At 35.1% G+C, this 14,834-nt stretch overlaps 1 protein-coding gene across 1 annotated transcript in view; it reads left to right on the forward strand.

Annotated features, from left to right (window-relative positions):
* Positions 1-5,616: 5,616 nt before the first annotated feature.
* LOC104523174 (S phase cyclin A-associated protein in the endoplasmic reticulum-like) overlaps positions 5,617-14,834 on the forward strand; it is a gene marked incomplete at its 5' end in the record, with an annotated part of 12,891 nt that continues 3,673 nt past the window's right edge. The window contains one exon of the mRNA XM_010165664.1: positions 5,617-5,814. Coding sequence (XP_010163966.1) covers positions 5,617-5,814 — 198 coding nt within the window. The remainder of the gene's footprint in view (positions 5,815-14,834) is intronic.

Consider the following 14,834-nt stretch of genomic DNA (forward strand, 5'->3'; position numbering starts at 1 on the left):
AACCTTGCCACGCAAACCCAATACACCTTATTACATTAATAAAATACTACCTCAATCTATCCTCATGTTTATATATTTTTAACAGTTACTTTTCTTTGATTTGTGGGTTTAGCCATTAGCATGGCTTTAGCCATGTAGTGTTTTGAGGCAGTCTGTCAGATTTTGATAATGCAGCACATGGAAGATGTTATAGGGGGGGGAAGATTCTGCTTCCGTGGAGATATATTTGCATCTTTAAAACATAGGTGTGTTATTTTCCCAATTTAGTTTAGCAACTATTATCCTTGTGCTCTTTCTTCACATACTAGTATGTTCCAAACACTATGTATCCTGATTTTCTTGTTCTGTGAAGGTGGAATTTTATTAATGTAGTTGGGGCCCCCTGGTAAGTGTTTACCCTCAAGAACCTTTTGGGTGTAAGAGCAACGTGCTAACATAGTTTGAGTTTTGCCTATTTTAGGAATTATGTAAATACTGAGTATTCAGGAGAATACTTCATTGTTATTCAGTGGCTCTGTGTGTGATTGTTATACTAAAACTATATTGTAGGTATATCTGTAGATGTATATATGTATTCCTAGTGGGTACAGTTAAGGTTTGAAATGGACTGTCACATGTCTGTGCATCTTGGCACTTCAGTTTGGCATTCAGCACCTTTATTTCTACTGCGTTTCAAACACTGCATATTGCTGTAAATTGGTGGCTTTTTTATTACTTTTTTTTGAGCCTTCAGTTTTAGTTTTCCTTTACATATAAATGGGACACTGATCTCAAGAAAATACTTACAAGAACTCTCACATATGATTTTGTCAACCTCATCGTCCTCTCAGTAGGGTGTTGACAAATCTACATTCAATAAATTTTGGCATCCTTAGAATAAATATACACTTCATACTTTCCAGAACTCCAAGGCAAGTTATGGAAACTATTTTGGAAAGGAGGGGAAAAAAAAAAAAAGGAGAGAGATTCAGTGTTAACATCACTTTTGTCATGTACATTGAGATGCAAGAAGGAATATTCCCATGTTTCTTAATTTCAAAGGCACAAAAGCTTTGCATTTTCTGCAGCTGAAGGTTTGAACTATCACTAGAAGTGATAGTTCACTACAAGCTAGCCCCTCTGAATCTGCCATTTTTGGGTGGGTTTTGTTGTTCTAGTTAGGACAAGCTTCAGCGTAGGACTGCTAAGATCATGTCTATATATGCTGTCATCACAGTTAGGGTAAACATGCATGTTATTTGAGGGTGGAGTGGGAGCCAAGGCAAACTATTTTTTGGTGTGTTTGTAAACACTGATTTATTTATTTATTTATTTATTTTTATTATTTTTTTTTTAATGTGCACTGGTCTGCAAAGTAGTTAAGCATGGATTAAATTTTGGATAAGTGTACTGTCAAAGGCTAAGGGATCTGAGACCACTTAGAAGATTCAAAAGGTAGTTCTTAAATCCAGCTAAGATGTGTAGAAGTTTGCAGGATTGGAGCTTTAGAACTCTGCTCAGAAAAACTTAATTCTGTGTCCATGTGTCTTGTCAGTGGAAAAAGGCTTGTTTTTACTCTCGCCTGTTATAGTAACAGTCTGAACTATTAACAAGAGTGAAAAATCTGAGAGTTAGTTGGAAGCAGTAGACACATGGATGTAGGTGGGGTTTGTGGCTTGAGTATAGCTCCTTCTTAGTGAAGATATGGAATTGTTGCCTTATCTTTCTTCAGACTACATTGTTAGAAGTACTCTGTCCTGTGCCCATATGTTCCCTCTGAATACCAGAGAAATTGAGTTCCACTGTTGCACCACTCTCAACCTGAGCATGACACTGAAAAATATGATCTGGCAAAAGTACATACTTCTAATAAATACTGTTTAATTAAAAGTTAATTCCGGGAAGGATGAATAATAATAATAATAATAATAATAAAGCTATAGCTGTACAGAAACTAGAGTCTTGAAAGGTCTGTACCTAATCCAGCATTCCTTGCTTTTCACAATGAAATGTTAGTTTGATTCATTAGAATATTTACTTAACATGCTTACAGCTAAAGTTTCTGCTGAACAATACACAGATTAACTCAGAAATCCCAGTAATTTCTTGATCCTTGCATTAAACATTTGTAAAGAATATAGCAATCTGTATAAAATATGAGTAGTATCTTTATATTAAGTGTAGTCTTTGCTGCAACTCTTAAACTCAAGTGAGTGTTGGCTTTTGTTTCAGTAAGGTTGGTGCCAGTCAAACTTGGTTAATTTTGAAAATAGCTTGCTGAGTTTGATCTTTTTTCATGGAATTTCTGACACTGAAGTGCCAAACTTTGTGCTTTGGGTTCTTCTCTGAAAATTGACTTCTGTTTCCTTGAGTGGCAGATACCAGGCTGTGACAAATTCAAATGTACAGTGTTAGAACTGACTTGTATCAGGAACTTAAATTATTCTTTCTATTAACTAACCACCTGCTTATGTGGTTGTGTTTACAAGAAATGTGGTAGTTTAGGGGTTCACCTCTTTTCAAAGGTGTTCTACTGGAATATGAGTAGCGGTAAATGTTGCTTAGGTTTTGTGTAGATACTGGAAGTCTGCTTACAGGGGTAATAATGGAACTGCTACAATTTACAGTAGTTAACACAGTTCAACATGCTGTTTTCATAATTAAAATATGACTGACACATAATAGAGATGATAAATGGATGCCAGATACAGTAGATGGATAACATTTATTGCTAAATATCAAAACATATCCCATGACACTCTCTTAAAGATGCATTTGAAAATGTCTTTCAAATGCTGGGAATTATGCATGGTTTCCATTCCAAAACAACTGATCTTTTATATCGACAATATTAGCTGAATGAGTGGAAGTCTAATCACTTTTCTAAGGTCACATTTTATAAATATAGGCAGCAAAAGGTAGCACTGTTATTTTAATATAGCTATTTATGATTCCGTAGTTAAATCTATGTCATTGTAAACTGTATTTTAAAGAAGCTGAAAATTAACCAGTCTAAGCTTTGCTTCAAAGGTTTAGATACAAGGTCTCAGCTAAGGAGCATCTTTTCTCCAAGCTATTCTTTAAGAGATGGCTCTTCTGTTGTAGAAGAAAAAATATTAAATACTCTGACATATGAAAACCTTCTGAAGTTCCTGTTTGACATGCATCTTTTTTGAACATGTTTCTCGTGCATACATTAACTGGGGTTCATCTAAAGTACACTTAGAGCATTTTAAGATGTATGTAAGGGTAGCAGAGGTGTTAGTATGAGTGTAGTAAATCAGGTTCCCCTTCTTACAGAAAAATTAGAAGCTGAACACAAATGCAAATGAGAACATTTTGACAGCGCCGTGTCCACCTCCCTAATTACAAAGCGAAATTTGCTGTGTTTAACGCTGTGTGGTATAAATAGTCAGAGCGCTCGAGGGAATAAGCAGACTGGAACCCAGAGAGAGATGGGTGGAAAGAAGAAGAAACAGAGCTCTGGAATTTACTAAATAGTTTTGGAGGCTCTATCCTTGTGTCAGGGTTCATTTCCCTTGCAATGGGAAACACCGTTTAAGGTGTGAATTTATTGAATAAGACCCCTAAAATCTAGAGAAGAAAGGCATTTATATTTTTAAATACAGTGATTGAAAAATCATTTGTTTACTGCCTACTTTCCCATTCTGTAATTTGAGCATGAGAAATATGAGTTCATATACATGTTTCCTAAACATGCAGGGAAGTTTTTGTAACTTAGGCACAATTTATTGGAATTAAAGAGGAATTCACACAAAAAAAGGTCCTCTTAAGGAGAATGAGGAAAATTTTCTCTAGGCTTTGTACAATCTTTCGGTGTCTATATATTTCATCATAAAAATATTATTGTAGCTGTTCCTTAGAAGTACTTTCATTGATAAGTCCATCCAAAACTATGCCACCGTTCCTGATTACCTTATGTTGCCTGTGGTCTAAAAGGACTTTTTAATAAGAATTGTCTGTCTCCAAATATAAACTTATCTACCATTAAACTCATCTTGTGGCACAAAGAAATAATATTTCCTGTTTTTTTACATAGGGTACAAAAAGGCTTGAATTCCAGTCAGTTGTTGTGCTATTTGCAATATTTCTAGTTAGTGATTAGATACTCTAGTTATAAACTTTGTGTACTGGCTTGTACAACATTGGTTTTGATTGTTTTTATTCTATCACTAAAAGTTGAGTTTTTAGAATGTAATTTTGCAGTAATCCCTACAAGTGTACTCCAGGAAGAATTTATTTTCTGGAGATTTGTGCTACAGTGGACCAATGCATCAAAAAGACATTGAAGGTGCAATTAAAGTGAATGCATTAATGAAGGGGGAAAAAAAAAAGCAGACAAAAAAAGCAGACTATTGTAGCATGTAGCTAACATCATCACAAAATGACACACAGTTGGGTGTCGCTTTGGGTTTACTGGAGGTCCTTATCCACCTGGCTACTATGGAATGCAGAAGCTTATAGAAGTCTGTCATGGTAGCAGGATTTTTCTGTTTGTTTTTTGTTGTGAGAGTGAATTTCAAATTTAACAAGGGCAGTGTCATGGGACCAAGTGCTGATTTGGTATTTTCAGCCAAATATTCTTGCTTCAGAATCCTCTGGAATATCCTGTCCAGGTAAGTGACTATATCTCTATCAAGGAGACATATCCCCATATGAGCGACTAAGCTGAGTGCACAAGGTCAACAGATAGGTCACTGAGGTGACATAACAGTACTTGCAGTACGTAGTGATTCCTGTCTGTGCCAGTGTTTGTGAAGACAGATGGATGTTCTCCCTCTGCTCTCATCGGATTTAGATTATTGGCAGTCCTCTGCATCTGTGCAGCAAAGTAGTACTAGGTCAGTTAGCCTGCATATGAACACTGAAAGTCAAACAACAGATTTGTTGTCATTAAAGCTGTTAAATTTCAGCTTAAAACAGCATGGGGATGCTGTCAGACTTGATGTAATTAAGAACAACTTGATTAATTGGCACACCCTTACACTGAATTAAATTGAGCTTGCAATATTAACAATATGGTGAGTGGAAATCATAGTACGAGTAGTCTTCTGAAGTGTGCAGGCTTCCTTTCGTAACTAATTTAGTGCTTGCTGGCACCTCCTCCACAGAGTAGCCATAACATACTGATCAAAGGGCTAGCCACATCAGCATTTCACTGACATTAATGCTCATACGTTGGAATGAGGTTTAAAAATAAGTTTTGTGTGTAATGTCTTGGTAATAGAATTTAACTGTGTTGGATTATTGCTGGTGTGATTATTAGTAAAATGTTATTTTCATTTCTGGATGCACATACTTGTCAGAATAAGTAATACAGGATATGTAATTAGAAAATGTAACTTTCCAGTGTGTTAAGAGACAGAATATCTTGTACCACTGTGCAGTGTGAATGTTGGGTTCTAAATGTCAAAGAAACACATAGTTCTACATAGCTGCTGCATATACTTGTGTTTTAAAAAACTCGTCAGTGGAATGATGTCTTCTTCAGTGAAAAATTTATTGTTTATGAATGTTTGTTGAAAAAATGTGTGTTGCACAGAAGCCCAACCCCTTATGGTACTTCTGTTTGTTGTTTTCCTCTTCCATTGTATCTTGTTTTTTTTCTTTTTTTAGAGCACTACCATAGACTGTAAATTAACATCAGCAGCAGCTGGAGATAAAAACTTTGACAAAAGCCCAACAAAAACAAGACAGCCTCGAAAAGTTGATTTGCGAGCTCGATACTGGGCATTTCTTTTTGACAATCTCAGACGGGCAGTTGATGAAATCTATGTTACGTGTGAATCGGATCAGAGTGTAGTAGAATGCAAGGTAAGGTTTCAGCTGGTTTTTGTCTGTTGTCACATGGCTCTTGTCATACTTTTATTTATACTTTACAAAAAAGCTGCATGAGGAATTAGAGCTTCAGAAGCATGTTACTTTTTGTATTTAGTGAAGGCTTGTAAACAGAAAAACTGATGGCATATTTATTCAGATTTAAGAAGGTGCTTTTATCTTAGAGACTAGTTTTTGAAGTGATTACATCTTGTAATGATGTACGTAATGTTATTGGATCTCCGTTTTTTGATGAAATCAGTTTTTGCTTGCTGAGTTTTGATTTTCTTAATTTTCTGACTGAACACAGTTTTATTTTTCCCTTGTAATGCTCTTTACTGTAGGTGGCACTGTTGTGATTCAGCCTTTTTCACATTCATTTGCTTCCTGTTAAGTGGCTTAATTATGCATTGCCCCCTTTTCGCAGTGGTAGCTCACACTCTTCCAGTTCTGTTTGTGGTGTTAAGAAAGTGATTGGTGGTCAAGCGTAAACAATATCTGGTTGGGATGTCACTGTAAGGCGCGCTTCCTAATTTTGAATAACCTGTGTTTGTAATAGCTTATGCATCTGTTTTATGTTTTATGATGGTTTCTAGTAGATCTGTAGAAAGATCATTGTCATTTAATAAAAATCACTCATTCTCCAGAAATGGAATTTATTGCAAGCATGAAGAGAAACCAGAAGAATACATTATAGCATGAAGAGAAACCAGAAGAATACATTATAAAAGAAATGTTAAAGATGTGACTTCTGTTTTCATATTAAACATGGCTGGAAACTCAACATATTCTGGAAATGATTATCTAATCACTGTAAAAAATTACATATATCAATTTAAGTAAACTTTTTTCTTATCATATGCATCTAGTTTTCTCCTGTAATCAGACATGGCCAAACTGACTTTGAGATTAACGTACAAATACATTTCATTGAAAGCAGGTTTGAAAACTGAACAGTAGCTAGAGGCTTCCAAACCACTGGTTGGTCTAACACAATTGAACATTTTGTTACTGAACTGTCTTCCTGCTCAGGAAATTTCTCTGGAGAATTTTTTGGTTTAAGAAAATCAGTCAGCCTTGCATTGTAATTAGATTACCATTTTAAACTTTTGTGACTGAGAGAACAGAAGTGTATTTGTATCATTATCACATATTTTGGGGGTTAGATATCATTCAGCATTTTAATCGTGCTACTTGATCTGTTCTCGGATGGAGATACTACATAGCCGACATGAAAAGCCTCCATTTTAGTAGACGCTTGACATTGATGTGTGTATTTGTGTGCGTCAGATTATTTGTTTGCAAAACAGGGCTGGAAGAAGACATAACTGAGTGAACAGGGGAGTCTAGTGTCATGTGTTGTAAAACTTATGTAACATTCATGTTGCTTTTACCTTTTAAAAGATCTTTTTTTAGCACGAAAAAGAGCCTTACTGGACTAGTTGGAATATGTGTTTGTGCTATGGTCTTTTGTTTGTGAGATTTTCTTTTAAAGGTTACTGTTAAAGGATGATTGTTACTCTTGATAAATTACTAAAATTTTTGTTAATTAAGCTATGAAGTATAGAACTGTTGAGTCTTGCAAATTATTTTTACTAATGATGTTTCACTTTTATCAGTTCTATTGGTTGTCATCTTTTATTTTGGGGTGGTTATTGTTGACAGATACCATCCGGTTTCTACCAGAGGTGAAGCTGTCAATGTGTTCTAGCTAATTGCTTACAGCAGAGTGTCTTAACTGCTGTCTTTTGAAGTGAGTGCTATACATAACTCTTAATAGATAGGCATATAGCATTTTGATACTACATACATAGGCTTGAAGTAGGGGGTGATCAAACTCATTGTTAGCATGGAGGTATGTTTTAATTTTGGGCGGAATATTAATGATAATGATCAACAAATCCTTATGGAAACCACGAGTCTTCCTCACCTCTGATTCTGGAAAGCTAGTGCTTGCTGTCCTCCATCAACTGAAATATCTTGTTTAAGTGCAGCTTTCATATTATGGAATGTATGGAAAGTGTTTACTGTAGTACCTCAACCTTTGAGGAGTTCATAAATTAAAATAGTGATCTAGACTCAGAGTTCAGTTGGCAAACAATATTTGAAAAGCACTCAATGACGTTACTTCAAGAATTCATGTAGCTTAATAGAAGGCCTGTGTACTGCCTTAAAAATAGCTTATCTTATTCTTTAGTTTGATCGCTACAGTTTGTCCATGTGTGACTCGGTTCAGGTAAATAATCATCACTCGCTTATCTAAAACACTTACTTGTTTCAGTGCCTTGGCTTTGGTCATTCTATATACGTTGCTATTGTATTGCTCCCAAGCCCCAGGTTTCCTACTTTGTATTGACTGCTCTGATCCTGTCTGGCCAGATCTTGAAAGATCTCTGGTTCTGGTTTTTCTTGCTGATTGTTTTTGTTTGTTTGTTTTGTTTTAAATAAGAATTGATTGAAGTGCGTGTCATTATGTCATTTCTGGCACCAGAGAAACCAGTAAGGAGATCATGGGAAGACAGGCTCCACTAGATCCACAGTTGCAGAACCACTTAGGCTTTTTTTGCTTGGTGGTTTTTTGGTTTGCTTTTTTCCTTCTCTTTGAACAGGAGGAGTTCAGCTAATTGTTGTGCTTTTTCCATTTTTTATGTATGGCAGTACTGGTTTTCTGAATATTTTAATTTTAAGATGAAATTTCAATTTGTAATAAACTTTTAATAAAGTTTTTAAAGGTGATAATGGATTAGCTTCATGTTTATACTGTTTTTTGCTTTTTATACTACATAGAACTTTTTATACTACATAGAAAAGTATCTAGTGTTTAAAATGTTACAAGAGATACAAACACACACATCAGCTCAGTTTAAAATGGATTAATGTATTTCTGCCATACCTAAATAATTGAGATGATTTCGATAAATGAGATTTTTGTACTGCCATGTTTTTCTATTTACTTTCCAAACTCATTTGACAGAGTATCTTGTTAGTTCTATTCACGAAGTACCATTTTTATTTTTACTGTGCGGCATATGTGGGTAACAATATTAAATGAAGATCCATAATGATTAAACTGCTAACTTTTTCCTTTTTTTTTTTTTTTTAAAGCAGGATTTTGAAAAATCCTTTTTATTATGATAAGTCTGTATTATCAAGAAATTCCTTAATCCACATTTCAACTTTTTAAATGATACCTCCTCAAACTTAGGTCTTTGTCAAATGAGCATATGCTATTCTATTTAAACCCTTTAGTTGTATAAAGTTCATACTAAAAGAAGATGTGTGTAAAAACAAAATGTGATAACTTTGGGCATTTAAAACCTTCAGATTAATCTGGTGTAAAAGTATTTCTTTTTTGATTTTGTACTTTTTACTCTCTTGTAGTCTTACAAGTTGATATAGTTTTATTGATTACGTTGTCACTGTTTGATGCTCCCGAATTGGAAAGGGCTCTAGTGGCTGGTTGTGGTTGAAACTCCAGACGAAAGGGTTGTGGTAAGGATACAAAGAGTGGAAATGTGTGAAAGAGGATCAGTGGTTGTGTATATTTTCTCTCAGCTTTGAGCACTGCTGAAATTGGTATTTTGCTATTGATTTGGAATTCAGAACTCTCAAATTTTGTATATAGATGTGGCTTTGATGCTTTGTATATAAAGATATAATGAACATGGTAGAATTACTGCTAAAATAAAAAAAAGGATTCTCAAGTTTAACCATCATCTTACTATACATAAATCAGTTTGTGAAATAGTGATAGATAAAGATTAGAAGTTTTATTACCTAGTATTTTCTAGTTTTGGGTGGTGAGCTTAGGAAGAAAAGAGTTGCTAATACCTTTAAATCTCTTTCTGTGTGCTAAAAGGAATTAAGCCCCAAATTATTTGTGGTTGGAGGAAAGCAGATTTTGTAGCTGATTTTGACCAGTGGAATTTTGGTTAATGCAACACAGAAATGTATTCTGCTATTGTTTTATGGTCTTCAGGTGTCTCAGCAACTGAGTTTATACACACACACACACACACACCCCTATATATATATAGGATCCAGCAGCTAAGGCTACAGTAAGTCTAGAAGAATCTCAAACTACTTCAAATGTCATTGTTGAGGGTTTTTTCCCTTCTAGGGTGGCTTCAACTGTGAGGTTTTTTCTTTCAAAAAAGCTGAATTTTATGATGTGAAAATTTAGTTCTATATTCTTTTTAAGTTGCTAGCTAGCATTACTTAATGCTTATACAAACTTTTATCTTTCCACCCATCATTACTCTGATATATTTCTATAAGGTTTTGGCAAGGGTAGTCTACCTTGAGTGTAGTTCAGTGAAAACAGTTCACTTCTGCTTGAGATTCTTATTCCCTCTTATAAAATGGAAAATTCGACAGTGAAGTTCTGTTGTTATGATTTTCATAGACAGCATAAGATACTCTAAAGAGGTCAGTAAAACTTTTCCCTTAAAAGACTTGACATGTTGCATGATGTTGTATGTGAAAGAACCAGCTGAAACAACTTTAAGGCCTTCCAATGAGGGTGATATCCGTGAGAGATTTTGAGTTGATTGAAGGCCTCCCAGAAGGAGAGAGGAACTTACTTCATTAGGGTCTCTTGCTGAGAATGCCTTGTGAGGGCTGTGCTTGGTTCTGGGTATGCTAATTCTAACGATTTCAATCTTTGCATGCAGACCGAGACCCATGGTCATCCAGGCTGATTACTGGCTTTTAAGCCAGCCAAGAGAATAAAACAGTTTTTAAACATGTTAGAGCTGAAGGTAGAAAAAACAAGATTTTTCCTAACTTCAGTGAAAATTAAATTCACAATAACTTGGTGTAATGGTCAAGTTGATCCTAACAGGATCTTGATCCTATTTCTGCTGATAAGAGACAATTCAACTCTGTCCACTTTACTTTTTCTGGCAGGTAAGTTTTGTTGGTTTTGGTCTTTTTCCCCATACTTCTTAGTTTTACAAATATGAAAAGTACCTGGTTCCAGGGAGGAAAAAATAGAGAGTCAGAGTCTGATCCTTAAGGCTTTTTGGGAGAGATAATTTGTTATAAGTGAGTTGCACTTCTTTCCATGTAGTGCTACAGACTCCAAGAAGGGTATCCCAAGAAGGGTTATCAAGTAATTTATTTCATCAACACAGGCCTCTAAGTATTCTGTTTAGGTACATTATTCTTGTTCCAGTGTCCTAGATTCCTCTGCATCTCTGGGTGAAAAAAATCTTGGCTTTCTAAGGGAATTAACCCCCCCCCACCCTCCCCTCCAAAAAACCCCACAAACAAACAAAAAAAAACAAACAAAAAAACAAACCCAAAAAACAACCCAAACTGCAAAATCTGTGTGTTTTTTAATTAAGATTTATTCCACGTCTTTTGCTTTTTATACCTGAATTCTTTTATTTGCAAATTATTTCCCCACTAGAGTTCTCTATTAAGTGTGTTTCTATCAATTTTGTAACCATTTTCAGCATTACCTTAATACTTTGTTGTACTGATGTGTTCATTCTTTGAACCTCTAGAACATTTCCAACCCAGACCAATTCATGATTCTATGATTTCTAGTGAGGAGAATTTCAACATGGAATGAACTCTCTTCTGTAGGATTTAATCTATTTTCCTTTTTATTCAGTAAAACTAAGGTGATTATGAGTTTCCCTGACAGCCTAAGCGAATGATTTACATATTAGAACATGTATAGTTCTTTTCCTGTGTTTCTTACAAGACAGTCTTTCAGATCAGTAGATTTTTATGGAATATATATATTCAAATTGTTTGAGGAGGTCAGTAGTTGGAATATGTCAGAAGTATGCTAGGCTGCCACTTATCACAGTTATTAAAAATACACGTCTTCTGTTTCTGAATTTGGAGTTACTTAGGAAGAGTATTTTCTTTCTAAATAAATGCCCTATGGTTATATTGTGGCAGTCAATGTCAAGTGAAAATATCCTTTGTGAGCATTTCTCTTGCCTGTTTTTGGACATTTATGTTTTCATTGTTGTCATCTGCAGATGTGTCAACAGTGAAGGGGACAGGAAAATGGGGTAATGACTGGGCATTCAGTCTCACAGGTGGGAATGGATGAGATCTTTCAGAATGGTAATCTGTTCTAAAAAGCCAGATACTGAAATCTGGCATCTCTTCTGGTTGTCAGTCAGGATAATCCTGTTCCTGCCTCCCCATCCTTCACATCATGTATATATATCTATAGATATATTTAGAATTAATAAACTGTGTGATTAAGTCCCTGCATGTGCCTCCTGACGGCTACATTCATTCTTATGGAGAAAATTTATTTTGATACTGGTTCTGCTTCTCAGGAGCACATCCTTGGCAGATAGTGGATTATGGTTGTCATCTTGTAGGTGAGTCAGTAGCAACTAAGGCCAGATATGGTGCATTTAACACTTGCATGTAAGCAGCCACATGTTCCTCCAGCTTTACTATCTAGAGTTTGCTGCTTAGTGACTTCTGCAAGGCTAGTGTGAGAACGCTTAAAAAGGCACACTAATTGGCAGAACTTTAGTTACTGGAAAATTATTGTGTTTCTCTGTATCTGTTTTAGTCTTTTTTTTTTTTTTTTTTTTTTTAAATATTCTCTACTGTGTACTGAATTTGGTATGATGAGAGCTCTTTGGCTAGAGGAGCTGCTTCCTTTCATCCTTTCCCAGAGTTGTAAGTACCACTTTGGCAATCATCTTTGTTTAACCTAACCCAGAGCTGGCTTTAAGTGTTGGTAATTCAACTGTATGAAAAAGGCTACAAGGAATTTTTAAAATCAATTTCTGTGTCAAATCACTGAAACACCCAGTTAACCTTAAAAACATAAGTTGAAAGAAAGAAAGAAGGAAGTTAGGTTGCCTGCTAAAAATGTACTCTAGTAAAAAAAAATGGAGTTTATTTTGGTAAATACATAATATAAAATATTCAGTATAATGAAACAACATAAAGTATGCATAGTTTGAAAATAAATCACACATTTCTAGCCTTTAGAATAAGCTAAAGTACAGAAGTGATGACAGAATTTAATTTGTCTGACGCACATTCTACTATTTTGAATTGTAACAACCTTAAAATCCAGGAGTCTTCCATGCTTCATTGTTTTCCTTCTCCTTTTTTAAGAATGGGAGAATAAATGGAGAAGGCAACATTTCAAAGCCGCATGGGATTTCCAAACAAAGTGAATGTCTGTTTTTAAGAATTATAATAGGCCTATTTAGGACTGAAGTCAAGATTGTCCTGATTCAGGAATTTAGGATTATTGTGATGTAGCTACTCTATGTATTAGAGATCCTTGTTGATTGCAGAGTAATTAATATGATCACCCAATTGAAAAGGCTATAGAAGTACAACTTTTAAGATAAATACATAGAAACCAAGGGAATGACTGAGAGCTGAAGAAAAGGAAAAGCAGAAAAAGAGCTTTTTGACATGCAGAGCTATTGATCAGAGAATTGAACAGAAGGGAGAAAGAAACAGGAGCTGTATTGTGAGTGGTTTTAGTTTTATGTCACCGATTTTCCTTTAAGTGTTGTTTTTAACAGTATTGCTTTCTTTTTTAGTTTGAACTGGCTCTTTAAAAATCATATGAGATGGATATGACCTTGAAAAATAATGGGATTTAAAATTGTTTTGACTCTAGTGCAGCCATAGCCTACCCCATAAAGGTTCTTTTTTGTCAGCACCTTCTCAAGTGGTACGAGTTTCCACTGCTTCAGCACCACAGGGTATATCTGCTACACTTGGTACCGTAGGTGAGCTAGAGAGCTGTATTGATGTCCAAGACCCCAGAGCCCTGCACGCCAGTATTGTGTGTCAGTAGGACAAAGGGATGGCGCCAACCGTCCTGCTGTATGCGCCATTAACTAGAATTAATTACAAACCAATCGAATCCGTTGCAGCCAATTGGTAAACTAATTGGTAATTTTAGCTCTACATCTATATGTAGTTATCTGGATGCCTGTAACGGTGCTTTCAGAGCCACTTTTGTTCTGCTTCATCCTGCTTGACAAAATGGCCCTCATAGCTTTAGGGAGAAAGATGTGCATCAGTGAATATGGGGCCGCTCCAGCTGCTTGTCTTGTTTGTATTCCCTTGTTCGTAAAACATGACTCGGGTTACAGCTGCATGGTTCTGCTCTGATCATTTCTGATAATGTGTAGCTAAACATTCCTTAAAATAGGTTAAGCCATTTATTGTATTTTTTTCCCTGTGCCAACTAACTTCAGAAATATAACTCATATTCAGATTGATTCATTTTTTTTTTTTTTTGTAAGGAATATCTCAGTGGCAGACTTGAAAAGTAAATGATTCAGAATTAAATTTTGCTTTCTATGCTCTTATTGTTAGTAACAGTCAGCACAACTTAGTATGGGCTAACCTAAATGAACATGAATTGAATTAGCTGAAATTTTATTAGTGAAACCGAAAAAAAAGAACTGGATAAAATACTTGACTTGTTCATTTCTTGTAGCAGACTTTACTTATGAATTGTTTTGGAGCTGTAAACCAACTGCCTTGTAAGAAAGATTTTTGTTAACTTTTTTGCAGAGTATTTCAAAACAAAGAGCAACTTTTACATCAGCAGTGGTATTCTGTTTGTTTCGCTTGTGTTTGACTTTCTTGTGACTTCTCCCATATAACAACCAGCATACGCTCTAGATCTGTCATACGTACTTGTTAAAAGGATACCTACATGAAAGCTGAAGCTGGATTTCAAACTTGCATTTATGTTAAACAAAATAAATAATCATCCATATAATTTTATATAAAAAAGCATTTTGCATACATTAGAGATCCTTTTTCTATTAAAAGGGCAATTAAAAGTAAAGATGAATGGGATGTGATGATACAAAAAAGTGCATTAGTTACCTGTACTGGAATAGTTTTTACTATTTTCAGTATTAAAAGTTTTCTTGTTAAAATTTGTAGTTATACACTTAAGAACAAATACAACTTCATTTGTAATTGTTCCCCAAATATTTCTAAGTAACAGTTACTCACTTTGAGCAGAAAATTTCTCTTAATAC

Source organism: Antrostomus carolinensis, unplaced genomic scaffold (assembly GCF_000700745.2).
Source record: "Antrostomus carolinensis isolate BGI_N321 unplaced genomic scaffold, ASM70074v2 scaffold45503, whole genome shotgun sequence".
Lineage (NCBI taxonomy): Eukaryota > Metazoa > Chordata > Aves > Caprimulgiformes > Caprimulgidae > Antrostomus > Antrostomus carolinensis.